This window comes from Trypanosoma brucei, chromosome 7, assembly GCF_000002445.2.
Source record: "Trypanosoma brucei brucei TREU927 chromosome 7, complete sequence".
NCBI lineage: Eukaryota > Euglenozoa > Kinetoplastea > Trypanosomatida > Trypanosomatidae > Trypanosoma > Trypanosoma brucei.
In genome coordinates, this window is record NC_007280.1 from 528,060 (window position 1) to 555,803 (window position 27,744).

Sequence of the window (27,744 nt, forward strand, 5' to 3'; positions counted from 1 at the left end):
AAGAAACAACACGCCAAAGAAAAAAAAAAGAAAAAGAGAAACAGCGATGAGTTTCATGTATGTGTGGCATGTTTTCTTTTTTGTTTCTTTTCTGTTCTCCTTCGCAACATTGAATTAACAAGGAACATTGAATAAGTAAAAGAAAAAAAAGGAAATAAAACGGGACACAGAAGTACACATTTCATTTCATATCATATCATTATATATTTGGTCATGCAAATGTATACAAATATATAAACAAACTTTTTGCATACATTTGCTTTCTGTTTTGTTTTCTCTGCTAAAATAGAGCAACATATATATATATATATTTTTTATTTATTTATTTAGAAAGAAAATAAAAGAAGGAAGAAAAACAAAACAATACAACATTAAATAGCAGAGGCAAAAAGACATTCAGATGCGTGAATGAGCACAAAAAACGCAAAACAAAAAAAAGGTCTCAGATATAAAAAAAAAGGAGGGAAAGTAAAGTAAAGGAAAGGAAAGGAAAGGAAAACGAAAAAGATAGACTTCGTGTGAGATTGAGAGTTCTGACATTGGTGATTTCGTATAAATCAAGGAAAACATAACTTTTCTTTTTTTCTTCTTTTTTTTTTCTGTTTCTTCTGTTTATTCTTTTATTTTTTGTAGTTTTTTTTGTTGATTAATTAAATCCACACGTAAGGAGGAGGGGAAAAGAAGTGCTAACGTCACCACTTGCACAAGTGGTTTTTCCGTTGTGAACATATTACTCCTTTTTTCATATATTATTTATTTATATATTTTTTCCCTTTTTCAACTGACATCGCTAATAAATGCAATGAAATAAAAAGAGAGAGAGACGTCACACAACCCGCAACTGACGTGGAGAGCAAACAAAAAAGAAAACGAAAAAAAAACAAATCACAAAAACTAAATAAAAAGAAAAAGGACTACACGCGAACCTCGAGCAAAGTCAATAATAATAATAATAGTAATAAAAGAAGCACCGGTATAATTACAAAAAAAAACTTTCTCTTTCTTTCTTTTTTTTTAAAAATAAAAGAAATAGATCATGAGAATAACAAATAAATAAAATAATGATCGTTTTTTTTTCCCCCTTTCCTTTGACAAATCAACTTGTCAAATTTGAAATACGAACAGTATATAGAAATATATATAAATGTTATACAAACACACCGGTTATGCCGATCAGAACTCCCTCGACACTAATTTTCTAAAGAAAAGGGAGAGGGAGAGAGAGAGAAAAAAAAAAGAAGTCGAAAAACATCCCCTTCCTTTTTTTCTTTGCAAAATAACATCAAATGTTCATTTTAATAACGGTTTATTTTATTTTCTCATTTTATTCTATTTTTTTAAATTTCACTCTGTTTGTTTTTCCCTCCCCCGTAAAAAAAGAAAAAACACTTTTCTGAACACCTTTACATTCCCGCCATTACGCTTTGGCCACTGTAAGGATGAAGGTAAAAAAAAAAAAGAAAAGAGAACAAGTGAAACGGAACCAAACAACAATAATAATTTTTAAAAAGGTAAGGAGGAAGAGGGTTGCACATTTTATTTAGTTATTTATCGCATTATTACTATTGTAATAAACCTTATCATCTGTTGTCCCTTTTTTTTTTCCTCCTTTTCACTTGGGGACATCGTCGTTGCATTATCAGCAATTAAAACCACATGTACTAAAACGCAAAAACACATGAAACGTTAAATAAAAATACACAAATATAAATGATTAAATATATTTGTATCCATGCAGGTGAGGGCGGGAGTATGCACATATATCAACTGTTAAATATATAAATATATAAATAAATATATATATATATGTTTATATGTGCGTGTGTTAAACTCGCACATACATGTATGAATAGTTATGTATAAATATATAGTTATGTATATATATATATATATATATATATATATATGTTCTTGATTTCCTTTTCTTATTTCTTAACGCTGCCGATGATTCCGCTATAATAACAGTTGTTCCTCATTATTCTAATTTACTCTCTCTCTCTCATCCCTTTCTTTCTTTATCGTGCACCAACATCTTAACGTATGATTTGTTTGTGATTGAATGCTTAGTTCGTGTCTTGTTTGTTTGTTTTTGTTACCGCTCAATCAACATAATGTTAATCGGCTACTGCATTGCTGGAACTAAAACGTTTTCTTCCACTCGCTTATTCGCCTCTTCAACTGCTGCAACCACCTGCCATGTTGCATTCACTTGATTTTTGCATGGGACGGATTCGGGCAACACAAGTGGTGGGAAAAATAATAATTTGACACCCAAACGCTCCGACATACGCTCCAACTCCATCATTGTAGCACTTTGTGCCCCTCTTCTTGAATCCATAACATAAGAAGAATAATTAAACCATGCAAAACCAATCACAATGGCATCTCCCGTAGTTCCATCAACTCCCTGCACTCGGACGATGTGACGACGAAATGGAAGGGACATGTCACCTCCAAACCACAAACCCAACGCTGAAACATATTCCAGTGCCGTTTGAGGCCGCCTTAAAGGCTCAATGCCATTGTTTCCATTAAAAAAGGCTTCCACTTGATGAAGCAAAGACGCCCACACACGGCGGGTGAATTTCACAGTGGGTTCATCACAACCCCAACCGCGAACAAGTCGTACATCCCGCTCAGCTGCGGTTCGCACCAACAACTTAACGGCAGCCATTTGATCATCAAAACTCATCCCACCTGCGAACTGTCCAACAAATTCTTGAGTTTTGTTAATATGATGACGCAAAACCGTGTCTTGTTGCAATTCCATGTCAGGTCGCATCGGTAAATTGGCTTCATCCAAAAAAAATCGGGCACGTGTTGCATCCGGATGTCGGTTCGCGTGAGAAACAGTGAAAGTATTTCCCCTTTTGCCACATGTTGCAGTGCACTGCTTTTGTGGCGAGTTGTGCATTAAATTCTTCACAACGTTGTCCATGTAGTTAAATACAAGTATATATATATATATATATATATATAAATGTATAAATATTTATTTATATTTTCTCAGGGATGCAACTACAACAAAAAACAACAAAGCGAAACAGTTCCTCTAACAGCTACTTCAGACTCTTCTATTTATTTTTTCTTTATTTATTTTTTTTGTACTGTCTCTTTTTCAGTTCAAGTTTCGCTCAGTAGGGATTTCTTTAAGTTTTTTCTTTAACGTTAATGATTTCGCTCTGTCACGACTTTTGTTTCCTATGTAAAGAAAAGAAAAAAGTCAATGCTCTCGATTTGCGCTAACGTTATTATTATTATTTTTTTAATTTCTCGTTTCGGAACGGATCAGCGAGTAACCTAAATAAAATAATTTAAAAAAAGTACTAACAGTAAAAAAAAATGAAGGTTCAGTGGGCTAATATAATTAACCTTAGTTCACAGACACTTTACTCTTTTTATCTTTTACTTTTTTTCCTCAGAAAAAAGTTTGTGCAGTCTTTTTTTCTTTATTTTAAATTTAATATTTTTCATGTAAAGGGATAGTGGAAAAAAAGAGGGAAAAAAGATGATGAGAAATAGAACCAAAAATGAATAAATGACAATTATGCATGAGGAAAGAGCGAAATGTAATGGAATATTATTACCAAATGACACTACGCAGCATCACGCACACTCCTATCCAGAAATAAAATAGAATAGTAACAATTAAAAAAAAAAACACCCAAACACACACACGCATATATATATATATACCATAAATGCGGAGAATATATGTACGGTGCGAAGGCGTTAACGCGTTATTGCATTTAATGTTAATGATCTTAACAACAGGTGTGAAGGGGAGACGGAGGGCATTGGGAAAATAACAACTATGAATTTCTCAACCACAAATAAATGCGCCCGCAAAAAAGAAAAGGAAAAAGGAAAAAGAAAAAAGAAAACGACGACAACAACAACAAATGGTTTCTCCATCCATCGCTACCACTTCCTGATGTAATGAACTGTTTGGAACCCGGCACATCATCAAATACAAATACAACAACAGCAGTATTGCATACATACATACATATACACGCATAGCTATATATGATGAATATATTCGTCCTGATAATGCACTACCCGCAAATTCGTACGATTGGTGAGCAATTATGAAATGTGTGTTTAATTTTCTTTTTTTCCCCCCTTTCCCCCGCATCACAACATTCTTCTCTCTCTCTCTCACTCTTCAACCCACCTCGATTTATTAAAAATTTTTTTCTTTTTAAATCCTGCACATTCCTCCTTCTCTAACTTCGGCTACTTGTTTATCACCCAATGGTTTCCTTCAGCCTCCCTCCGCCTCCCAAATTTATGTCCACAGTTGTTGTTGTTGTTTATTTACAGAAACGGTGGGTTGAAATAAATCAAACAAAAACCGACAAAAGGAACGATGCCACCAAAAACAGGTTGGAGGTATCACAGTGAAGGGAAGAAGAAGTACTAAAAAAACAACAAAAAAAAAAAGTGGGCCCACACACTTCCGTTACGTTTCACCAAACTGCACCCGCGTCCCCCACTTCACTCGAGCCACCTACAAAACATTTTATTACCTTTCACAAACTGTTTATCAAACTCATCGTTACTTTTTGTTCCGCTGTTGCATCACATAATGCTGAAGAGTTTATTCCCATTCCGTCGTCCCCGGCGGTTTCCCCGTGAGATCATACATAACGCGTGATATGAAGTCAAATCCCTGCAAAGTCTCTACAATTTCCTTAAGAGCTTCCAATGGCATATCGGCTGATCCCGGAGCCGCTGGGACACCAGTCATGAAATCATTTGTAATAAAAGGCCTTATCACAACACTGAAGGGACCCTTTTCCTCAAAACCTATGGGTAATAGTACCACAGGCACTTGGCTGAGCCGCCTCACAAGTCCATATTTAATTAAGGCACGGTTAACGGTGTCATCCGCAAGCCGAAGTTTGTCCAGCACCTCAGGGACAAGAGATGACTTGGTCGCTTTCAACGGTGCCTCAGCTCGTTTAGGTCCAAACATAAACACGATACGGTTAACATTTGACGTTAACTTTGGAATAACCAATGCAAGACGCCCAAGGGAGTTCCACTCTTCTTTATTTGGGAGGCGACCGATGGAAAGTGCCGCAGCGTAGGCATATGTCCTGCCGTCGCCCTGCACGCCCACCGTTCGGATTGGTAAAATGCAGCTTGCAGGTTGGAGGCTACGCAATTCCTTGCAGAGTGGCTTTAACAGTTCGAAACGCTCATCACCAGCGCACACGGCCCGAACGTTTTCTTCTGTTCGAGCGTAGTGCTCGTCCTTAAAGAGTGATCCGTCGCTGCATAAAACACGAATAGCCAAACCGGGCCCGGGAAAAGGTTGGCGCTGCACTAAGTGAGTTGGAATGCCGAGTCGAGTACCCAGTTCCCGCACCTCATCCTTATGGTAGTCGCAAAGTGGCTCGATGATTCGACCCTCCGCTCTCAGTTGCCGCACAACTGCCGTATCATTGTGGTGCGTTTTTATTGCATCCGCCACCTTACTGGCGTAGGCCGAACCCGACTCGATCAAGTCAGGTCTCAAGGTTCCTTGAGCGAGTAACAGGTTATTCACGTCCAAATTAAGATCCTTCACCGCTGCATCACACACAGACATGAATGTGTTACCAATGATGACACGCTTCTCCTCAGGGTCTATCGCCTCACAGAGTTTTCCCGTTTGGTACGCCCCTTTGCCACGCTTCGCTGGGAATTCCGTCGTTGCTTCAGAAAATTGTTTGGTTGCATCAATCAGCGTTACGTTAACACCAGCGGCTCTCAGCGCCGCCACAACCTCTTGGCTTTCATTAAGCCGCATAAATCCATGGTCAATGTGTATGCATACCACTCGCTCCGGTCCAAGCGCTTTCAGCAGCAGCACAGCACAAACTGTACTGTCTACACCCCCTGAAGCGAGACACAAAACTTTTTGACCCTGAGTAGTGCGCTCACGAATCAGGCGCAGGGCCTTCTCCTCCCTATCCTCCATTGTAAATGTAAATTTACAGCCACAAAATGTTAAAAAGTTTTTCAAAATTTGAACTCCGTTCTCTGTAAGCTCCACCTCGGGGTGGAACTGTACACCAAACAGCGGAAGACTCTCATGTTGGACCGCGGCGATGATGTGTGCGCTACTTCGCGCCGTCACCTTCAGATGCGGCCCCGCTTCTGTGATGGAGTCGCCATGCGTGAGAAGCACCTTTTCTTTATTTGAAAGACCATGGAAAATGGGTGAGTTGGTATCAACGGTTATCTCATCTTGGCCATCCTCCCGTACTCCCGCACAACCAACTTTACCACCGAATGCTCGCGTGAGCAACTGCACGCCATAACAAATACCCAGCAAAGGTTTTCCAACTGAGAAGAGGTCCGTGTTATACGATGGCGCATCGGCGTCACTGATGGAACTCGGCCCACCACTGATGATAATTCCCTTAATTGAGGGATCACTACGAAGGATATCAGTGGGGGTATCCAGTGGCATCACTCGAGACTCGACGCGAAGTTCCCGCACCTTCCTGTCAATCACCTTACCGTATTGAGAACCAGCATCAAGAATGACAACACACTCCGTTACCGGCTCCTGTTGAACTGACATCCGTTTCTGAAGCTTATCCGAACGCTTAGCTGAACTCTTTATGAAACTAATGGGTTAGATATCAACATGTGTTGGTAACCAATATAACGGGGCAGAGCAAGTAACACAAAAATGACGTACACAAACGACCGCAATACAAATGATGGATGCGAAGAAAAGAACACTTTCCCCCTTTCATCTATATATATATATATATATATAAGGATAATGCACCATACGCCGATAGCGTCACTTCAGGTGATTGTATACGCGCCGCTGAATTACAACGATACCAACTGCCTCACCAGCCCTCGTAATTACCACTAATAAGCTTTCAGTTGCCATGGCAAACTATTGCTGTTATCAGTAGTGATGATAAGTTTCCTCATATGCATTTACACGTAAGGGAAAAGGGAGCTGTGACAGTGCATCATCGCTTAACAAAGACGCGGAGAAATTCTCCACTGAATTCCATACCATTCATATTACCCGCTGCAGCAATCGCATCATCCGCCTCTTCAAACCCAACCTCAACAACAGATTCCTCCTTCTTGGCTGTTGTTGTGGTGCGCCTGTCAAAGTCTGTCACTTCTCCAAATGACGAACAGATACGCAGCAAAGAGTTTTCATCAAAAGCAGGTGGCAAACAGCGAATACAAATCCGCCTAGACATCATTTCTCCTTTAAAACGTTTAATTGCATCTAAAGAGTCCCTCCAGGTTTATTCCCCTGGTAACTTTGAACACCTTTCGTGCTCCCACTGTTGTCTCGCTTTTACGCGCTTGCGATCCTCCACTTCCTACAGGACCGCGGCGTCAAAATACTCAGCTTTGTTACACAATTGAAAATAGTGGCAAATAGTGGAAATGGAAAAAAGTTATATTAGTTTGGTGAAACAAGGCTCTAAAAGAGATGATACAACGAAGATTGATAGGGAAAGGTTAGTTCGTGCATAAATAAGTGTTTTGATACGTGAGGTTTGGGTAATGTATCTAAATGAGCCTGTAGGGGAATCCCTACACAAGAAATTGAAACATGGCCAAAGAGTCAATCATTTATCACTGTTGAATCAAACCGCAACAAAAATGAGGCAGCAAAAAATACTCAATATCGGTGACACCACGCTCCTCTCAAAAGGTTAAAATTGAGTCACAAAATCAACGGCGAATACTCCGATTTAAAGCTTGGATATTGTCTCCTCCTTTCTTTGTTCGTTTCTTTCTCTTGTTTCTCTTCTCTTCCCTTCCTTTTCGTTTGGTTAGTTTTGGTTTGGTACTGTTTTGAAGATGATAACAACAAAAAAACACACCCGCTGGTTTGACACCGCCATCAACCCACAATCTAAGTGAATAAGAAAGTTAAGAAAGAAAAAAAAAAAGAAAACAAACAGTACCTCATCATCTAGCAAAAAAGAAAAAGGAAAGAAAGGAAGAAGCGCCAAGCTTCAGTTCAACCCGTGTGCCTGTGAACCTGCTTAAATCTGAACAAGAAAAAGGGTTTGGGGGCCTTTGTAATATCTTCACACTCCCTGAACTATCATGGTTTCTTTGAAAAGACGGTGGGATCAGATTGGTGTAAACTTGCTATTTTCCATCAGTAAATGAAAGACCCATCCTTTCATCTCTTAACAGCATAATAAATCATCGAGAGAGGTCAGTAAGTTGGAATCCATTCTGAGGGCACTGGCTTCCTTCATGATGGCGGCGCAGGCTTCCTTCCCTTTTCGTGCCTCTTCTGCTTCTTCAGTGAAGAACTTATGTCTTTCAATCAACCTCTGTTGTTTCCGCATCTCCGTCTCTACTACCCAAGCCCTTCTTTCCTCCTCCATGGTTGCTTCCACTTCAGCAATTTTGGAGCGCAGCTGTTGAACCTTCTGTTGATGATCAACGGCTTCCTGTGCGTTAGTTTCCTCCAATTTGTGGATCTGATCCCGGTACTGTTGTTCACGCTCCTGGCAAGCTATTTGAAACGTTAAGAGTTGTTCCCTCATTTCCTTCTCCTCTTCTTCACGTTTCTTAAGGCGTTCTGCGATTTCAATAGCACTGGCTTCAAGTCGTGGTTCGTATTCCTCATTACGGGCATGAAGCCGTTTAACTATTTCTTCGTTTTGTTTTACCTCTGCCCTGGCCTCCGTCGTTTTGCTCTCATTTTCTGCGATTTTTTCCTTCATTTTCTGAATAGTTGCCAAAACACCTTCCTTATCACAACTCCAGTCTCGCATGAGTTGTTCATGTTCGGCTAAAATTTGCTCATTTTTCTTGAGTTCATCATCCAAAGCGGATTGCTCTTGTGCCACTGCGTTTCTCAGAGCCTGATGGGCTGAAATGGCTTCTTTTAATGCGGAGCCACGGGGTGCGGAAGTAAGTCGTGGCCTGGTCATATCTAAATGATTAAAATAAAAACGTACGCCTCAGTGAGTAAATTTTTTTTTTAAAAAAGAAAACAACAATTATTCCTCTCTGTTAGACTAACTTGTTGTTTTTCTTTTTTAAAAATAAATCAACTTTCGTATATTCTTTCTGCTCGTTTGCTTGCCGTATGTGGTGACTTTTCCCTTTCTTTGTCAGCTTAACGGGACACGATTTTGGAAGAGAGCAAAGATTACAGCACGTGGAATCTGTCAAACAAAAAGGAAGTAATTAGTATGAAGATGCCTTCCTGTAAAATTAAGTGTCTACTGTATGCTTCGTGAAGAAATAATGGACCCAAAAAGAATAAAGGGAAAGAACCAAAAAAGAGGGGGATGATGCCAATATTAATAATTATTATTAATAATTAATATTAACAGCACAGTAACAGTAACAGTGACAACTACAACAACAACAACAACAACTATTATTGTTATTATAAGCTCCCATTCAATGAGTGTTTGCTGCACATAAAGCAAAGCACGTGTAGGGTGGCGTGAGTAGGAAACAAATGAAGTTCTGCACGCTGCTTGTCCGTTCATTAAGACAAATATAAATACATACACTTTTTTTTGCTTGTTTGCTATTCGTTCTTTTTTTATTATTATTATTTTTTCGTTTTCTTGCGCCTTCAGAAGCGCAGATGACGTAAAGAGGTAATACGAGAAGCAGCAGTGGGAAGGGGGAGGGGGAACTTTTTTTTTTGGGGGGGGGAGGGGGGAAAAAAAAAGGGAAAGAGTAAAGAGGCAAAGGCGATGAGGACACGAAAATGTGTCTTCACTTCACTTCTCTTTTTTTGTGGGGTTGTTGTTGTTGTTGTTGTTGTTGTTTCTTTTCAAATGTGGTAAAATCAAGAAGGAAGGAGTGACAAAAACTCAACCGCACACGAGATCTCATTGAAGGTTGGAAAGTTTTGACATACAAATGAGTTTCGTCCCTTATTTAATGATACAAAATACATTTACAAAAGAAACGAGGTAATATTTCTTTTGTAAAAGCGGGCAGTAACGAAAGGTACGCGAGTAAAAGTAGAGAAGATGTAAAGGAGCGGGTGCCAAATGAAAGAAACCACTTTCTTGATAAATTCACAATCACAACTGCAAAAAAAAAAAAGAAGAAGAAAAGATGACTACTGTCAATTCAAACTGCAAAAATTACAAATTTCGCAGAAGATGCATAACGGCAACGTCACAGCTACAAAAAGAGAAAATCTTTTTGTTGTTTTCCTTAAACCTTTTCTTTTTTTTTTTAATTGTATGCTTGTATCTTTGTGTGTGCGCAGAAGGCGCAATGATAACACCCTCACCTTCACATTCACATGGCCATATATGACTGGGACCGTTCTTTTCTTTTTATTTTCTATTTTATTTTTATTTTTTTTGTTTTGTTTTTGTTTTTCTTCATTTTCGTTTCCCTTTTCCGTTTCTACAAACAGTTGTAAGCAACAACTATTGAACATTCCCATGCCATACGATGTCGAAATGGAGTGAGAGAAGTATAAAAGTTGTTTTATTTTTTTTTTAAAAAATCAAACACTGCCATCACGGTGATGAAAAAGTTGACCGAAAGCAGTTGAGTGACACACAAAGCATGTACTCGCATCATTTGCGCATGACAGAAAAAAAAACACACACATTTAGCGATACTCTCACCCTCACTAAAAGATTAATGGAAAAAAAAAAGCAATACCAAACAACAATAAAAATAGAAAAACACACAATACTGTAATACAAGAAACCAAAAGGAAGGTGAGACAAAAAAAACAACTGTGGCACAGTAGCGATAAGAAGAACATCAGGGTAAACGAATGTTCCTTTTTACCCTTTTCTCTCTTTTTTTTTTCGGAGATTTACTGTTCACAACACATACTTTAACGTAATAACTTGTCATTAAAACGAAAGTGGTGAGAGAAACAAAAAAAATAAACAAAAAATTGTATTCGTAATGTGTTCGTTTGTCCGTGTTCATGTGTGCTTTTGTCTTTTTATTTTATTTTTTTTCCACCCATTTTGTTGTTGCTTCCTCCCAGTGAATATTCCTTCCTTCCTTCCCACTCACTCCCTCCGGTGAACCAACCACTCACCAAATGCCTTATGTTACCTCATTGGCTCACGGTATTGATGTTATCATTAACATTACTGTCGACAAGAACATTATCATTGCACCCACCCACCTCCACCTATGACTTCTTTCACCATTCCTTCAACAGCCGCTTCGTTGCGTTTTGTTGTCATTCTCCTCCTCCTCCTCCTCTTTTTCTTTCACATTAACCACACCCTCCGGTGTGTTTTTTTTTTCCTTTTTTAAAAAAAATTATCATCAGCCCAACCCTGTAAACACACACACACACACACACACAAAGACAGGTAAGAATGTGGCAACACATGTTCACTGTCTAAATACTTCCTCTTCCCTAATCATTAAGCTCCTTATTCCCTTTTGTTTTTTTTCTTTTCTTCATTTGTTACTGTTGGGCTCCCTTCTCAAGTTGCCTCTCCCCCTCCTCCTCCTCCTCCATTTCTTCCTGATTGCTGAAACTGCAAACACATCTTCTTCACACCACGCCATCAACCTTAAGGTTGTCCTGCAGCTCTGTTAGGCGCTTAACGGCTTGTTTGCGTCTCAACCGCCATTCGTCCTCTAAATCATTTAATCCATCCGTACGAAAAAGAATGCGCATAAGTTCCTCATAGTAACCCTGTCTCTGGTTTAGTGTAAGTCCATCTTGATTAACCATCGGTTCCATAGCGGCTATATTTGACTCAATTTCAATCAGCATTGTTTTCTGGACACCATTGACTTCGTTGGGGGAAAAGTAAAGAGAATATATCCCATCCGCGTCGGGGTTGATGGGCACAGGTTCAATGGTACCAACTCCTGAGCGAATGCCGCAGCTAGAGAGTTTGGTGCTCAAGTTATTTAGCTGCTTTCCACGGAAAACAAGTTTACATCCTGCAAGCCGTGGCTCCTGTGCTACGGCTGCGAGAAGTACATCATCCAGCGTGGCCTCATCCGGTAATGTAAGCAACACGTTTCGCTTCAGACCAGGAGACAAGCAACGGAGCGACACTACTGACCGCGGAGACAAGGGTTCTGATGGCTGACTTTGCTGCTTCATATCAGGTTGAAAATCATCAGCCGCCTTCGCACTTTCAGATTCTGTTGTGAAACTGCTACGTGTAATATTTGATGGCACCCCCATAGGCGACGGTATCGTTTGCCGCCCTGTTGCGGCATTGTTATGATGGGAGGTTTGAGGACGGCTATTTGCTGATTCAAAAGCTGAGGGTGCAGAGTATCGCGTGTCATTACCAACGGATTGATGCTCGGAAGTCGGCTGCCGTTTGGGTGACTGCCATCCACTCAATGATGCCAATGGAGGTGAACCACCACTCAAGCGCACACCCGAAGCAAATGTTCGCTGCTTTGGCGAATACGCGGACTCCATCGTCCTATTGTATGGCAAGTTGTCGTTTTGTTGTGGTTGGCCCTGCTGCCTTGGGGAGTCTGTTTGTTGTTGCGTGCAGTACGGATGCTGATGATGTGACTGCACTCGAGAGCGCTGCGAAACGTTTGTGGGAAGCTCAATGATAAGTGATCCATCTGGAAAATCACTCAATGCACTGCGCGGGCCTATCTCTTGGTAGTCGTGTACTATTCGAGTCCCTTTTGGGTAGTCGTACTGATTCACAAGGAAGTTAACTAGTCTTTCTACTGTACAATCGCGTGGCAGCACGAGGTCTATGATTTCCCCGCGTGAAGACCGCAACCGTGTCGTCACAGTTGCAGACGTTTGATGCATGTCACCGTATGCAATGCAGCCCCGCGGATAGTGTATTTAATCAAAATACTTTTGCCTTCACACCCTCCTGCAATAGTTGGGTATGAGGAAGTAGAAAAAACAACAAAATTGTACGGCAGCAACGAAACTGAACGAAGCCAATACTAATAAAAAAAAATGGCCAACCCCCGGAACGAATACAAGAAGGATGAAAAAGAAGAGGGACCAAATCTCCTTCCTCTTTCCTCCTTTCCTTTTATTTTTTAAAGGCGCGCAAATGAAAAAAAAAAGCTTTTGTTCACGCTACAGCTAAGTATGATGCAACCAGTATTCGGCTACGAACGAACTATAGTATATATATATATATAATTTTTTCTTCCCCTCGTAGTGAAAGCACAAATTAGCTAAATCCTAGTGAGTGTGTGCGCGTAAAATCCTTATCAATGCAATTATCGTTTGCGACACGTGAGGCTCCGCCGAGTTGAAGAAATAAAACTTAGGCTACACGGAAGATATGTATATATAAATAGAGAGAGTGTGTGGTGAGGCATAAGGAAAAGGGACAAAAGGGGAGCGATAAGAGATATGGCAAAGGAAGAAATCACATGGACCGTCACTGCAAGCGATCAAAGCAGAAAGTGATGGAGTGGTTTGAGGTGAAGAAGTTCCATTGATTCGCCACAGGGTTTTTCTCACCTTTATTCCTCTCCCCTTCTCTCTTTTTCTGCAGCCACTGCTGCTTAACACATTCTCTGTACCGTCGCCTCTCATTCATAAGTGATAGGCACCAAAGAGAAATCTCTTTTTTTTAAAAAAAAAGAAAGAGAGGTGGAAAAGATGGTACTCCAACATTGGCAAGGTACCGTTAGACAACAAACAACAGTTGTGAGCGTTGCGCACATCGCGTATGCGTGTGTTAAGAGAGGTTGCCATACATTACTGGACGACCAGGTACACGATACTCCTTAGCGTAACGAACGATAATGTGATCAAACGCAACACCGGGATCCAGCAGCGGTGCAACGTACGCACGAAGCTCCTCCGCCTCCCACCGTCCAGGTCGAATTTCAAACAATTGCCGAGTGCGCAATGAAACGTCTGTTGAGAGGACATTGCTCGGGGCCCATACAGCACGAGCACCCACGTGACTGTCACCTTCAGCATTACGGACGACAATCACCGAGCCATATAAAAACTTAAGCAATGCATTCCGGTCCGATTGTGATGGTAGCGTCCCATCCGCAAATAACGAGGACGGGATGCTGGACGTCCATGAGTCATAGAAAATGTCGAAATCAAGCTCCGGGAAAAGGGAACCACGACGATTGACCGATTTCGAAAGTTTCTTGTCCTGTAACTCCGCTTCAGTAAACTGCGTATTCTGCTCTGCATCATCAGCGAGCAACACTGAAGCAGCGAGTGCTTGCAACACTTTCGGTACCTGCAAAAACGCCGCCATCCCTCGAGGGGTTTCACCACTTGCGGTTGCGTTGCCGTATGCTGCCCGTACAGCCCGCAGGACAATGTGCGGGTAAACTGATGGACAGAGCTGTTCCATGACTCCTTCCCATGACATGGTGTCATACGCATCGAAAAAATTCAACGATGCTCGCAGGGCTTCACGCATGAGTGCGGGTTTCAATAAGCGAACATACCCATTGAACACTACAGCCCCCATATCAGAAAGAATTACAGCCAGTTCACGCGCACTGCTACGGTTCAGAGCTACGAGTTGAGGAAAGGTGTAGAAACGTTGAGCGGAACTTGAGGTACCATTTTCCAACTCCTCCCTTTTTATGTATTCCACATTTTCGTCTGAGCGTTCCACTGTACCAAGAGTGTCGAGCTCCTTTAATGTAAGGGGAGATTCCAATAAGTGTTGCGAGATATCGTTGTAGGCTACGGAGGGTTTAACCTCGAAGACCCGCTCAGACGAGCACACCACCACATGCTCTCGCCCTTCCCCCGCATCGGAAGCATTGTCAGACTCAATGATGCCATTTGTATCGTGCATTTTCGCTGCTTTTGCTTCTGCAAGGAGAAGTGTGTTGGAGTACTCAACACGCCGCACACGGAATGTTCGCTCATCATCACATAAAAGCAGTTGACTGCCTCCCTTCATAGTCATTAGTGTTGTCGCCTCATGGTGAGTTTCATTGATTTTCCCCATTTCTTCACCAGTTTGCTTGCACGCCGCAACTTTGCATGTGATCTCCTTGAAGTGGTCAGCGCTCACTGACAAAATGCGGTAATCCGCGGCGCAGTCGTCAAAATCCTCGCGTAGCGTTACCCGCGCCATCACAAGTTTCCCTCTCACACAACGCTGAGGGTTTCCCTCCTGCCGACAGCGGCAGTTCCGTTGCTACCGTGGCAGGTTTTACCTGCTGAAAGGAAAGGAGGAAAAAAAAGAAAGAAAGGTGGAAAAATACACATAAAGATGGAAACGATGCGGAGAAGTATGAATGACACAATACACGGGGCGGCTGGATACGCAGAGATGTACCGTATGTTAAAAGAGATGATGGTGGTATTGATCAACTAAGTCATTTAAACTGCTTCCACGGCATTTTTTTTTTAAAATCGAACCACCATAAATGAAGTTAATGCGTAACTGTATAAATAGCAAGAATGGGGAATGACCGCGATGGAGAGGCAGTCTACCTCCATATGTAATCCTACTTTATTCCTCGTCCTCCACTTTGGCTCACAGTCAAACCAAACCTCTGTTTTATAAATTATCATAAAAGAATAATTCCTGTCCGCTCCCTTAACCTGAGAAGTCGAAAGTTCCAGAGCAGTGCCACATCAGATCGCACACATGATGAAACCTGCTGATACCATATGCTTTCACGGTGTATCACATGTGACTGCACTTATGAACCATTTCCACTATTTCTTTTTAATATTCCTATTTCGTACATTTGTGTGGTGTTGCCGTTCACTGAAGTTTATTTCACTTTCCACTTCGTCTTCCTTCCCTCCCATGGAGACACTACTTAATGCGTTTTCATGTGCATGAGCTTTTGCTTCTCACATCAAACAGAGAAAAATCCCATTTTTTTTTAATTTGAGGAATAAAGAAGTGATAAGAAAGGCAAAGAAGAAGAAGAGAAGGTGAAGATGGCAAACATAAAACTACATGTAGTGAAAGAACATCACGAGATACGAGGGTTACGCAAACACACATAAACACACGCACAAAAATAAATAAGTATATAAGTATTGCTGTCAGAGGGAATTAAAAAAAAAACCAGCCAAACAATGATAACATCAGTAATGTGCCAAAAAGCACAGAAAAAGTAGAAAGAGCATTTTTCCCCCCCTTTTGATTATTTGCGTGCGTGTGTGAGAGATTTTTTAAAAAAAAGGAAGAAAAAGAGGTAAGAAAGGAAGTGGAGAAGCTAAAGAAATGAAAGCAGCGGCAGCACTAGTGATGGCTGACTAATTGCACACGCATCTAGGCACACACATACACACACATATATATATATATGAACACGGAGCAAGGAAAGATGGGAACCATGAGAAAAATTAAAGAAAAATAAAAAGGAAATGCACAGAGATTAGGAGCGAAAGTCAGAGAGAGGCTACAGCCTTTTCCTTCATAAATAAATATATATATATTTATTTGATTAATGATTTCAACTTATATTTCAGTATTTTTTCTTTCCTCTTTTTTTTTATTTCCCTAACCTTCAATTCCCACTCCATCCCTCCCTGTGTGCGCGTGTATTTGTGCTGGGAAAAAGAGAAAGTAAAAAAGAAAAAGAAAGGAGGTTGGGGGAAAATATTATTAAATTGAAGTTAGCGGTTCTAACTGAAGGTAAAAGCGAGGAGTAAAAGCATAAAAACTAAACTTGTTGTTGATTCATGAAGTGAATGAAATGACATAAAACGAAATAATGAATAAACAACGAGGAATGGCACGTCAAAGGCAACAAAGACCGCTGGGCGGTGCAAAGTATAAATATAAATATATAACAATAAGTTTGAGCCCCGCAAACAGTAAGGGCGGGCAGCAACGACAACAACAACAACAATAATAACAATGGGAGCAACAAAATGAAATAAAAAAAAGTAGTAAAATAAAAAAAAGAAAAAAGTTGTGTGTGTGGAAGAGTGGTGGATTGGATCACGGGAAATGGAATATGAGATGCATATATATATATTAGAGAAAATTTACAATAAATGATGTTTAATGCCATGGACCTAAACCCCTCTTTTCCCTCCCCTTTCCCATGCACGTGAAAATGATTCGTCTTCCGCCATTTGCTTCATGTGACGATATTTTACCTCGCTTTTTTGTAAGGTTGTATCCGCACATATTAATAATATAATTATACTAATAATAATAATCAACTTCATGAATTACGCCTTCATCGAATTAAGTTTCCCCCATTTTCCTCGAAAACAAACCACCTCATCAAAGAACAATAAAAACTGACATCTCTTCTTACTTTATTTCCCTCCATTTCACGCCACTTATGAAAATAAAAATAAATATAAGCAAGTATAAGAAGAAACATTCACACACAATCTCTTACTTATAATCCTAGTTTTGATTCACAGTATTTTCAATAAATTCTGCCTTTTTTTCTTTTTCTTACATTTTATTTTTTTCCCCCTCTTGAATGATGATTATCGTTACAGAATTTTCATCATTTATTACTCTCAGTCTTTTTCAACTCGCCGCTTCAAAAATACTCCGACACACAAAAAAAAAATCCCCTCCGCCGAATTCCTTTAAAGAAGTTAAGAAACACGTCAGTCATTACTGAAAGTTCTGCCGTCCGTTGCCTTAAAAGCGAAAAAAAAAATCTCTTTTTTGTTTATTTGTATATGTGTTTGAAAACTTAATTGCACTTAACTTACTCTCCTTTTTTTTTATAATAATAAAGTAGATTTTCACTTCCGCCACACGTTTCCTTCCATTTCATATACACGAACAAAAACAAAAAGAAAAAAGAACAACAACGAATTTAAATATATGAAGCCGTCCAGTGGCACTTTGTTCCCCCCCCCATTTATTTCATAAATTTACCCAAAACAATTATTTAAAAATATAATAATTTGCTTTCGTCCGTTTCCAAAACGTGAGGCAACTGCCGAACTTATCTCTTCCCCCCTTTTTTACTTTTCTTTTCTTTTGGGTTCTTCTTCTAAACACACTTCCGTATGCGCCTTCTTTTTAATTTAATTTTCTTCTTTCTCTCTTTCTTTTCTTTTTTGGTATTCCGTTTTTCCGTGCTTCTGAATCTTCATAAGAATGATATATATATATATAAAGAGAAAGAGAAAGAGAAAGAGAAAGAAATACACAGAGAAAAGAAATAAAACGTGATTTTTCTTTTTTTTTAAAAAAAGCGAAAGAAAATAATAAATTCAAAAAGTTCGCAACAGGCAGTGGCGCGTGTCACGTATTTAAATTTTTGCGACCGCTTCTTTCTATTATTTTCTTTCATTTTATATTCCTTTCATTTGCTCTAACAACTCCGTTATAAAGTTTATATATATATATTCAACATCATAATTGGCTTTATTCCTCTTCTTTTTTTTTATATGTGAATTTCGTCAATTCTCACAAGTATCTTTTGCTTTATTAAAGTTATCCGCTTGAACACACACATACATAAATATATATATATATATATATAAATATATATATATATGTATTTGTGTGTGTGAATTTCTATACACTTATTAAAAATTCGTGAAGTGCAATGCGGAAATTAATTTGAAAAAACATTAAATTAAATTGAAAGAATGCAAGGGATGATAATGATGATGAAAGACACGGCAGAAGAAGAAGAAAAGCAAAAGATTTTAAAAAGAGGGCAACACCAAAAAAAAAAAAGAAAGAAAGATAAAGAGAAAGAGAGAGAGAGGAAGAGGGAGACTGCAGCACTTCCACTTTTTTAAACAAAAAAAAACAGAAAAAAAAACGAACGTCCGGCACCTCCTTTTGAATAAGTGAAGAGGTCAAACACAAAGACGCACACGCACACGCACACAACTAAAGTTACGGCTAGTGAAACCTTTTAAAAAGAAAGTAAAGAGTTGTCTGCGCGTGTGAAAGAATGAAATTATGAAGGGAATTTGTTTCTTATTTCTCTTTTTCATTTAGTCAGTGGGCGGGGAACAAAACATAATAAACAAGACGAAGCGAAATGCACAAGAAGAAACAAATGAAATAACAAAGGCAATGACAACCTACAAGTGGAAGAACGAAAGAAACAATAATAATAATAATAGTGATGAAATGAATTTAAAATAAAAACATAACCGATGAACAATAAGATGCAGGAAAGATATGATGAGGAAAGCATAAAAGAAAAAAGGAAGAGAATATATATATATATATATATATATTTCTAATAATAATTTATATAAGAAAGTGTGAAAATTTGTGTGTCTGAGGTGATTGGCGGCGGAAAATGGGATGAAAAACACAAAATTTGTGTTTAATTCTGTTGGCAGTTCTGCCACAATTACATCACACATAAATTCCCCTCCATGTCAGTTCTCACACACTTTCACACAAAAATGTGTTTAGGTAAAGCAGAAAAATATCTCTCCCTTTTCTGTTTTCTTCTTCTTTTTTTAAAAATGCTCTCTTTTGTTTTAGTAAAGGACCTTTTCCCACACGGACAAAACACACACACACACACATTTATTCATCTTCCCTTTTCTTTTGTTTCATTGTCTTTTCATTCCACCTTTATTCCTTTCTTCTTTTTTTTTTTTCGTTGCTGTCGATTCCTCCCCTCTTCCTCCTTTAAACTCTACCTCAACACACACACACAAAAGCTTCCCTTAAAATAAACAAAAAAAAATGATAACATCCGGCCCCAACCGCTCGACCACTTTTTTTCTCTGTTACTTATTTTTTTATTTTATGCTTATGTTATATACCTATTGGCTTTTTTTTTTTTTTGATCTCTTCTCTTTAATAATAAACTCATGGTTTTTTTTGTCTATCTTCCATTTTAGCAGCTCTATTGGTACCGCTAGCGCATATTCCTTTACTGATACAATCCAACCGCCTGATTAGTTGACGCGAGTGCTAAAATGCGAGATAAAAGATAAAAAAAGAAACAACTATTACCTAAACCTTTACTTCTGTAATACATAATAATAATTATATATGTACATATACATACCCCCCCACATATATATATATATATATTATTTATATATACTTCCACATATTTATTTACTTACGTGTGTACAACAATAAACAAATATGTGTTGTATATGTGCGTAGGTAATCGTAGGTAGCTTTATAAGCGTTTTCTCCACCAAGTGTTTGTGCAACTGAACACATGCTGTTATTTAAAAGTAAAGAAAAAAAAAACAGAAACATTGGAAACAGAAATCATAAAGGGAAGAAGGGATAAGATGGGGGAGAAGCTTAACATAATCACTGCCCTAAAGAAGTTGCGCCGTATGGATTGTGTCTCACACTTCCCGTGTTACGGCGAGGTGCATTGGCCAATGGTCGAAGTAATGGCCCACCAAACATTGAAGCACCAGCGCCCACATTTTCACATACCTGATGATGACTGAAGGATTGACATGTACGAGAAAAACTGTGTGGATGCTGTTGTTCCATTCCTGGTCCCATGTATGAATTACTGTAGGAAAGGCCATGACCATAATGTACGTGAGTCATGTCACCGTATGGAGGCCAATACGGGTAATTGGCAGCAGGAGGACAACTGTTGGCTTGAGGAGGAAAGAAACCAACACCGCCATCATCGGCATAACGCCCTCCTCTTTGAGGGTAACCGCCATTACACCAATCAGGCGCATTGGGGTCAAAACTTCGCTTTCTTGAGCACTGCGAATCACGACTGCTGGTGCTTTGCATGAATGGAGGGGAACCAAAAGAACTGTTAGGCACTTGTCGTTTCCTTCCACTTCCCAATGGCGAGGCGGAAGCGGAAGTACGCGAGTGATGGAGACCAGATCCCGTGCTTGAGGCGTCCTCTCCAACAAAAGCTATTTCCCGGCAAATGTGCAGGAAACCGCATTCCTCACCGAAGCGACACAATCCACGCCGGTGCTCACGACACACTTTTTCCCTCGGCAAATCCAAAGTACTGTCACCGCGCTCTGCGTACGCACTCCACAGGCAATTTGTTGAATTCATACGGGGAAGAGTAATGGAGGTACCACCAACATTTACTTGTAAATTCAGCGGAAGTCCACTGGAGGTACACGGGGCGCCATGAAAGAAACAACACGTTGGTTGCTCAAGTGCCTCTTGCCGAAGTTTCTCCACCACTTCCGGATTGGCGTGAACTTGAAAACACCGCGAGCCCTGACGGCATCGGCCCTCCATGTAAAGTCTGCAAACACCAGGCACAAGTCCGTCATCATACATGGCATTTGTTGGCTCTACGGCGGAACCAGGAATGCGTAATTTTGTGCTAAGATGATCGAGAGCATCCACATACGCTGGGGTGACGAAAGGTGAAGCCGTCATGACGTTGTGCTGAGACCCTAACGAATGAGGGGAATGAGTCACTGTGTTCATTGAGAAGGACATGTTTCTTCTTGTTTTCCTGTTGAATGATGATTAGGAGAATATCGCTTTCTTCTTTTCTCTCTGTTTTGATTACCTCTCGCCGTGTTAGCTTCACCCCCCTGACTTTTACTGTCGTCTGCCTAACTTTGCCTTTTCTTGGTTTCTCTCTCTCTCTCTCTTTTTTTTTTTAATATCCTCCTTTTCTTTTTTTTACCGGACGTTTACGTACAATACACCTATATCAGTTGCCTCTAACCTCTGACTTGCTGATGTTAAATTACACTGACACCTATTTGAAAAAGTGAACGAAATAAGATAACAATGTTTTGTATAGATTTCTCTCCTTGACCTTTTTCCTTATTTGTTGGAAAAGCCTACTATTTCTTTGCTCGTGCCTTTCTTATTTGATTCTTTTGTTTAACTTTCGTCCTTACAGTGTTCGGTTTTTTTTTTGGTTCTCTTTGGTCCTACTTCACCTAACCGTTACGTATATGTAAACTTTTTCTTTGTCTTGCAATGGCTGCTGTTATCTGATTGAAAATAACAGTAACAATTATACGCCCACCGATTCCTCCCTTTCCCTTTTCCTGTAATCTTTTTCCTTTCCTTTTTTTTTTTCACCTTGTGAGTAAATGTTTATTTGTATGGACCACAACTTCACTCCCTGAAGCTGACACACACTCACACAGTGAAAAACAAATACTATAAGAAATAATAATAGTAATATCAAAAATAAACCAAACCCAATCCAATCAAACACAGAAGTAAAGAAATAGATAGATCAAAAAAAAAAAAGAGTATAGGGATATGGAGAAAAGCTTGTACAGGCACAAACAAACAAACACACGCGTGGAAGTTACTCTTCCCTTGTTTTTTGTTTTAATTTTTGTTTTTGTTTTTGTTGTCACTTCAATTTTTTTTTTAAAAAGTTTCTCTTTTATATCTCCCCCCCCCACGCGAATGTGCTTTGATGTTGATGTCTGATGCCCTCACTACGCACTCTCTTCTTTTTTTTTCCTGCTCTTACTCGCTGTTAAAATTCTGTTTATCTTTTGTTGTTGTTGTTGTTTTTGCCTTGACTAAAAATTCCTATGATAATTTTTATTGTATTATTATTATTATTATTATTGTCCACGCTTCACTACCGAATTTTACAAGAATAAACTAACACAAACACAAACACAAGCGAGCGAGCAAACAAACAAACAATCAACCAAAAGGGTAAGAAGTCTAAACGAATGGAAAGCAGTTGCACACAAACACAATAAAGTGGCTCTTTAAATCCTCCTCCTTTTCTTTTCTTTTCTTTTTTTTTCCTTTCCTTAATTCTCCTATTGTTGAGTTAAACTTCACCTTTATATAAAATATGTATGTAAAAAAGAAGAATAATAACAATAATAAAGGAAGTAATGAAGGAAATAACAGAGACGTAGGTGGAAGCAAATGGTAAGGAAAGATCCATTTCATTGGTTGCATTGATCAGATTCCGTTTAAGTGTGTGTGAGTGTGTGTGAAAGCATTTACAAAAATAAAATAAAAGGGAAGGGGGAAGGAAAGGGGAGGAAAAAAAAAAGAAGAAAAATCCACACAATGCATTTCCTCAGCGATAAAATCAAAAAAAAATATTGCTAACTTGTCTCCTCCTTCACAAATGCGTGTCTGTCTATTTCTGTGCTGTTCTCTCCCATATTCCTTTAAAGCGTGATCGAAAAAAACAAAACAATAAAAAAGATGAAGTGCAGTGACTCACAATTAACGAAAGTAACAAACGAAACAAAGATGAAGAAATTTTTTTTTAAAAAAAGAAAAATGCTGCACGCACAACGACACGAATAGAAAAGGAAAGAAAAGAAAAGGAAAACAAGCAGCTACAACACATACATGAGAGAAATTGCGTGGTGGAAATACATTTGGCACACTGCTCTCGCATAAAGTCACGGTTCGAATCACACACAAACACACAAACAATCTCCTTCTATAAATGAAGACAGAATTGCACAAGACTGCCCTCTTAACTAAATCTTTTATTTTCCGTAGGTGGTGTGTGTGTGTGTGTGTGTGTGCGTGTGAAGGCGGGCGAAACGAGAAACGCCTGCCACACCAGCGGAACGCGCGCAGTTACAGTAGTGTAAAAGCATATGTATATATGTTTGTTTATATAAATATTGACATAGATGAGGAACAGAGGAAAGAAGAGGAAACGACAAAATAGAAATGCATATGCCGTCTACTCGTCTCCCAAGAAAGCTTCTATGAACTTCCTCAGTGCGAAGTGCTGAAACTTGTAAGAAACATCATTTGTAACGTATGCTACACGCAAACAGGGCGTAATGGTCGGTTCATGTTTTCTGTAAAGGGAATTCCCTTCTTTCCCGCCACAACATCGGTGATGATGCCTTGGTCACCACCTGTAATGTTGTTGTGTGCGGCTACCACCTTCGTAGCGAGGATGAGAATTCTTTTATACTTCTGCCCTAAATTCTGAGGTTTGGGCCCCAACTTCCCCTTCATTACGCGTTTCCACAACCCCTGCAAGATATCCATGAGTTCGGAATCGGCGGTGACCATGAAGCAACATTGGACCTGTTGCTGACGCAACCAACGAAGCGGATGGGAACCACCGTCGCGGCCGCTAATGACTGCAGCGCACATGAGTGACATCAGTGAGACATGACGGTGTAAAGAGAGGCAGCGACTAGGAAGTGTTTTCAGATCCGGAACATCTTTCGAACGTAACCGCTTAATTGTTACAGTCAGTGATTTTGCAGGCGGTCCCGCGGTTTTACGCCGCGGTGCGCAGAAACCTCCAGACGCCTCAACCGGCTGCTTCAACGCCTCGTCCAATGGGGTGTAAGTGTAACAACTACCAGGACGAACAGGGAGTTTACCGCTTTTCAGTTTTCCACATGGCACAAGCACATGACCAACACAGTACGTGGTTGTCTCTCCAGATGCATCCACAATGTCATAACACGCTTCCACATAAAGGGAATCCTCAATTGCACCAGTGAAGAAGAGGCGGTCACTACTGCTCTTGCCAAACTTCCACTTAAACCCCCCTTTGTTTGCTTTCCCCACTGACACAGCTTGAAGAACCTCCGCAGTCATCCATTCCGAATCCTTTGATTTTCGTACACTCACAAGACAATAGCAGCGGGCATTCTCCGGCACCTTTTCACTGATACGAAGTTTTTCTACTCCAACTTCAAGATAGCATCCCTCCACACCTTTCTGTGTCCAAATGTTGGCGCTCACAGTGGTGTAAGAGTTGGCAGTAGACATGAGTAAAGTGTTTAGTTCGTCATCTTTATCACCGTTTATCATAAATGGCGCCTTCGGTACAAGGTGTTTGGGCCGTATCGTATCGTGGAGGACGGCGTCATCGCCCTCACATAAGTACCGGTCACGTAGATTTGAGTTGTTGGCCAATAACTTCACATATTTTTTTGGATTAAAGACGGAACCAAAGGCCAGCTCGTAAAGAAATGACGTGGCATCTGTCACTCCTTTTACCGTTGGGTTCAGCAGTTTTTCGACTAGCGGAGTGTACAAAACACGCAACTTCATCCCGGTACCCACAGTAACTACCATAATAGCGTGGCACACATATAAAAATGCTTCGATATAACGAAGGAGTTGCACAGCCACCTTCCGTTCAGTGATACCTTTAGCCACAATAAATGATCCAACGAACACGTCACCCGATTCACCATTCCAGTACACTTTGTGATCGCCGTACTTCCACCCCTCTCCGCAGCATCGAACAGTGGTTTCATATGTCTGCGGTTGTATCCACCGTTTCTCGCCTTCGGCATCATCTACGATGTTTTCAGTTGCTTCTTGAGGTTGATCCGCGACACAAAGAAGAATTTGGCCTTGAGAGACCTGAGGCCGCAGAAATATTTTAAATTTCCCAACGGTTTGGGTTACTAAACCACAATACTCAAGGATTTCGAAGGCAATGCTTAGTGGGACTTCGCCCGAATAGAACTCGTCATACGCGACGAACATCGACATGACTTTCTCCGTGAGACACCTGCTACCGTAATACTCCAAGATTGTCCTTGCTTTTTCACGGGGCACCACCGTATCAACATCCTCAAGAATCTTATACCGCTCCTTGGCCTTCTCCACACCAACCGCCCTCAACGCAAACATCAAGCTTTTCCTAGTGAGATTCCTTGAGGGTATAACTGAGATCGGGGCTTCAACAATATCCGCTGGTGAGTTCGCCTCATCGGATGCAATCCTTTGCGAGTCAGATACTTTCCTTTCCTTCAAATCCTTAGCTGCTTCTACTTCGGTGTTCAATACCTTCAGAACTCTGTTGCGTTCCATGGTTTCAACCTGTAACTCGGCAAGTTGGTCAAGAAACGATGATAAAGTGTCTTCCATTGAGCTGTGCGGAACTATGCAACCTCGTGGCAATGAGTGAAATCGGGGCTCTGCTTCGGACGGGGCGGCGAGCAAAATTGTTTTGCGTATCCTTGCGGGCGAGGGAATCTCAGTGGACTCCGAACTTGTCACGCCGCCTTCCCCACTGAGTTCGATGCTGTAATCACCACTTTTTGAGGCGCTATAACTTTCCGATCCGGTGTAGCCGCTAGTAGTTGGCTTAATTAGTGATGTGGTGGTCTCAACAGTGCTTTTAGAATGCTGTTCGGCACCTTTCGGTTCTTCTACCGCCTTCTGGGTTTTTGTTGCGCTTTCCGAATAATCATAGGAGTAGTCGTATTCACTGTCGTAATATGAACCTGTATATCCCAATTCTGAGGAGCTAACCGATACTACGTTAGCATCTTGCTCTGGTTGTGGGGCTTTAACAACGTGTGATGGGGGTAGGGGGTGTTTCACCTCCGGCGAGCTCACACTGCCGTAAGAATAAGAATAAGAATAACTGTACGAATCATCGTCTTGAACTCTTCCTCTGACAATCGGGCTTGCCGCCGGTGGAGCAGTGTGGGAGTGTGTTTCTGGCTTCGGGGGCTCCACGGGCCGTGCAGGTGCAGCAGCTTTCACTGTAGTAGTGTAATCTCCCCCAGAGCTGTAACTCTGTCCAGGCATCCTCTGTGTGTAGCTATAACTTGAGTAGGAGCCAGTGTAGGAGCCTGAATGCGAACCATATGGTGAATAACTATAATAATCAGAACCACTGCCACTGAAGTTGTCAATTTTGAGCCCCTCTGTCGAGGTGGCCGGTGCCCGACCGAGCTGAGTCTTTGAAGGCATTTGTTGTGTTCTCGCTGCCTGGTACTTGTGTGCCATCCCAACTGGTTGCTGACTTCCCACACGTGGATGTTGAATATTTGCTGGCGGTTGCGAATGCACGGCGGGTGGTTGCTGATTTCCAACAGGCACCTGTTGAGCCCATGGAGACACCTGCTGAACTCCCATTTGTAAGTGAGGTTGAGCCATGGGAGGATGCTGATGACCCACAACGGCTTGTTGGTACTTGGCATTTGCTGGTCGTTGCTGAACACTCGTATGCGTCTGTTGTTGATCCTCTTTTGGAATCTCTGGAGTCCGCAGTGACGGTCGCCGACTTCCTGTTGGTGGCTGCTGCCGAGATCTTGCAGACATTAACGGATCGTCCCCATGCCGCTGTTGAATATTTGCTGGCGGTTGCGAATGCACGGCGGGTGGTTGCTGATTTCCAACAGGCACCTGTTGAGCCCATGGAGACACCTGCTGAACTCCCATTTGTAAGTGAGGTTGAGCCATGGGAGGATGCTGATGACCACTCGTTTGCGACGTTTGTTGGGTTATGGTTGGCATCTGCATGCTTCCGATAGGTGCTTTCGGTGCACTAATATTTGTTGTGGTTCCTGCCGCGGCGCGTTTCTTTTCACTGTCTAACTGGGCGGCACCTGCAACGTGACCGGAACGGGCGCTGGCAACGACATTATGCCCCTCATCGGTGGAGTCGCTGTAACTATAGGAATAGCTCGAGTATGATCCGGTGTAAGACTCCGTTGAAACTCGTGCGGCGCTGTTGCCACGAGGCCCCTGCACACTTTTGGATGGCACTGGTTGCTGAGGTGCAACTGGGGCGCGAGGGGGATGTTGCGGTGCAAGTGGCTGAACCTGCAGTTGTGGCTGCAGCTGCCCACTTTGGGTGTACGATTGTTGTTGTTGTTGTTGTTGTTGTTGTTGTTGTTGTTCTCTCGCCGGTGGGGGCTGCGTTTTGGTGCCTGACGACTCTATGGTTTGGGAATATGATGACGATTCATTACTATTAGTCCTGCTGGATTGTGTATAAGAGCCGTAGTAGCTATAGTCGTCCGAATAGTCGCTGTAGCTGTAACTCGAGCTTTCATCTGCCTGTGATGCGCGCTTGTTTCCTGCGGGACCGGGGCGAGTACCCGCATAGGGAACAACAGTCACATCCCCAAATGTAACACGCGCACGGTTCGTCCGCTCCATTATTCGGTTTCTATGTTTTCTTTCCTCTCTGTTTCGAATACGA

The 27,744-nt window shown here is 40.9% G+C and overlaps 7 protein-coding genes across 7 annotated transcripts, besides 49 other annotated features; all 7 read right to left on the reverse strand.

Annotated features, from left to right (window-relative positions):
• Positions 1–41: part of a sequence feature (A-rich) that runs on past the window's edge.
• Positions 1–15,284: part of a sequence feature (sequence corresponds to BAC RPCI93-43M14) that runs on past the window's edge.
• Positions 296–329: a sequence feature (AT_rich).
• Positions 451–498: a microsatellite.
• Positions 574–641: a sequence feature (T-rich).
• Positions 745–770: a sequence feature (AT_rich).
• Positions 856–911: a sequence feature (A-rich).
• Positions 940–962: a microsatellite.
• Positions 1,306–1,361: a sequence feature (T-rich).
• Positions 1,775–1,907: a microsatellite.
• On the reverse strand, positions 2,123–2,938 carry Tb927.7.2090 (hypothetical protein, conserved; the record flags this gene model as incomplete). Its single annotated transcript, XM_840739.1, has 1 exon — positions 2,123–2,938. One exon carries the CDS (start codon positions 2,936–2,938, stop codon positions 2,123–2,125), a length of 816 nt encoding a protein of 271 aa, XP_845832.1.
• Positions 2,954–3,002: a microsatellite.
• Positions 3,076–3,104: a sequence feature (AT_rich).
• Positions 3,249–3,272: a sequence feature (AT_rich).
• Positions 3,302–3,323: a sequence feature (AT_rich).
• Positions 3,441–3,471: a sequence feature (AT_rich).
• Positions 4,182–4,210: a sequence feature (AT_rich).
• Positions 4,604–6,580, reverse strand: Tb927.7.2100 (GMP synthase, putative; the record flags this gene model as incomplete). The annotated part of the gene is made up of 1 exon (XM_840740.1): positions 4,604–6,580. The coding sequence occupies one exon, from the start codon at positions 6,578–6,580 to the stop codon at positions 4,604–4,606; it is 1,977 nt and encodes a 658-aa protein (XP_845833.1).
• Positions 6,760–6,781: a microsatellite.
• Positions 7,751–7,809: a sequence feature (CT-rich).
• On the reverse strand, positions 8,184–8,939 carry Tb927.7.2110 (hypothetical protein, conserved; the record flags this gene model as incomplete). Its single annotated transcript, XM_840741.1, has 1 exon — positions 8,184–8,939. One exon carries the CDS (start codon positions 8,937–8,939, stop codon positions 8,184–8,186), a length of 756 nt encoding a protein of 251 aa, XP_845834.1.
• Positions 9,311–9,344: a sequence feature (AT_rich).
• Positions 9,349–9,392: a microsatellite.
• Positions 9,561–9,583: a sequence feature (AT_rich).
• Positions 9,771–9,797: a microsatellite.
• Positions 10,309–10,368: a sequence feature (T-rich).
• Positions 10,475–10,496: a sequence feature (AT_rich).
• Positions 11,304–11,326: a microsatellite.
• Positions 11,462–11,493: a sequence feature (CT-rich).
• Tb927.7.2120 (hypothetical protein, conserved) lies at positions 11,522–12,769 on the reverse strand (the record flags this gene model as incomplete). The annotated part of the gene is made up of 1 exon (XM_840742.1): positions 11,522–12,769. The coding sequence occupies one exon, from the start codon at positions 12,767–12,769 to the stop codon at positions 11,522–11,524; it is 1,248 nt and encodes a 415-aa protein (XP_845835.1).
• Positions 13,101–13,123: a sequence feature (AT_rich).
• Tb927.7.2130 (hypothetical protein, conserved) lies at positions 13,665–15,047 on the reverse strand (the record flags this gene model as incomplete). Its single annotated transcript, XM_840743.1, has 1 exon — positions 13,665–15,047. One exon carries the CDS (start codon positions 15,045–15,047, stop codon positions 13,665–13,667), a length of 1,383 nt encoding a protein of 460 aa, XP_845836.1.
• Positions 15,285–27,744: part of a sequence feature (sequence corresponds to BAC RPCI93-28I8) that runs on past the window's edge.
• Positions 16,353–16,378: a sequence feature (AT_rich).
• Positions 16,765–16,797: a microsatellite.
• Positions 16,805–16,849: a sequence feature (A-rich).
• Positions 17,071–17,104: a sequence feature (AT_rich).
• Positions 17,797–17,820: a sequence feature (AT_rich).
• Positions 17,859–17,976: a sequence feature (T-rich).
• Positions 18,032–18,083: a sequence feature (GA-rich).
• Positions 18,374–18,421: a microsatellite.
• Positions 18,592–18,632: a sequence feature (GA-rich).
• Positions 19,094–19,117: a microsatellite.
• Positions 19,426–19,525: a sequence feature (T-rich).
• Positions 19,917–19,946: a microsatellite.
• Tb927.7.2140 (hypothetical protein, conserved) lies at positions 20,169–21,299 on the reverse strand (the record flags this gene model as incomplete). The annotated part of the gene is made up of 1 exon (XM_840744.1): positions 20,169–21,299. One exon carries the CDS (start codon positions 21,297–21,299, stop codon positions 20,169–20,171), a length of 1,131 nt encoding a protein of 376 aa, XP_845837.1.
• Positions 21,430–21,490: a sequence feature (T-rich).
• Positions 22,150–22,181: a microsatellite.
• Positions 22,386–22,407: a microsatellite.
• Positions 22,437–22,496: a microsatellite.
• Positions 22,569–22,602: a microsatellite.
• Positions 22,805–22,859: a sequence feature (GA-rich).
• Positions 23,109–23,138: a microsatellite.
• Positions 23,319–23,347: a microsatellite.
• On the reverse strand, positions 23,589–27,701 carry Tb927.7.2150 (hypothetical protein, conserved; the record flags this gene model as incomplete). The annotated part of the gene is made up of 1 exon (XM_840745.1): positions 23,589–27,701. The coding sequence occupies one exon, from the start codon at positions 27,699–27,701 to the stop codon at positions 23,589–23,591; it is 4,113 nt and encodes a 1,370-aa protein (XP_845838.1).
• Positions 27,402–27,439: a microsatellite.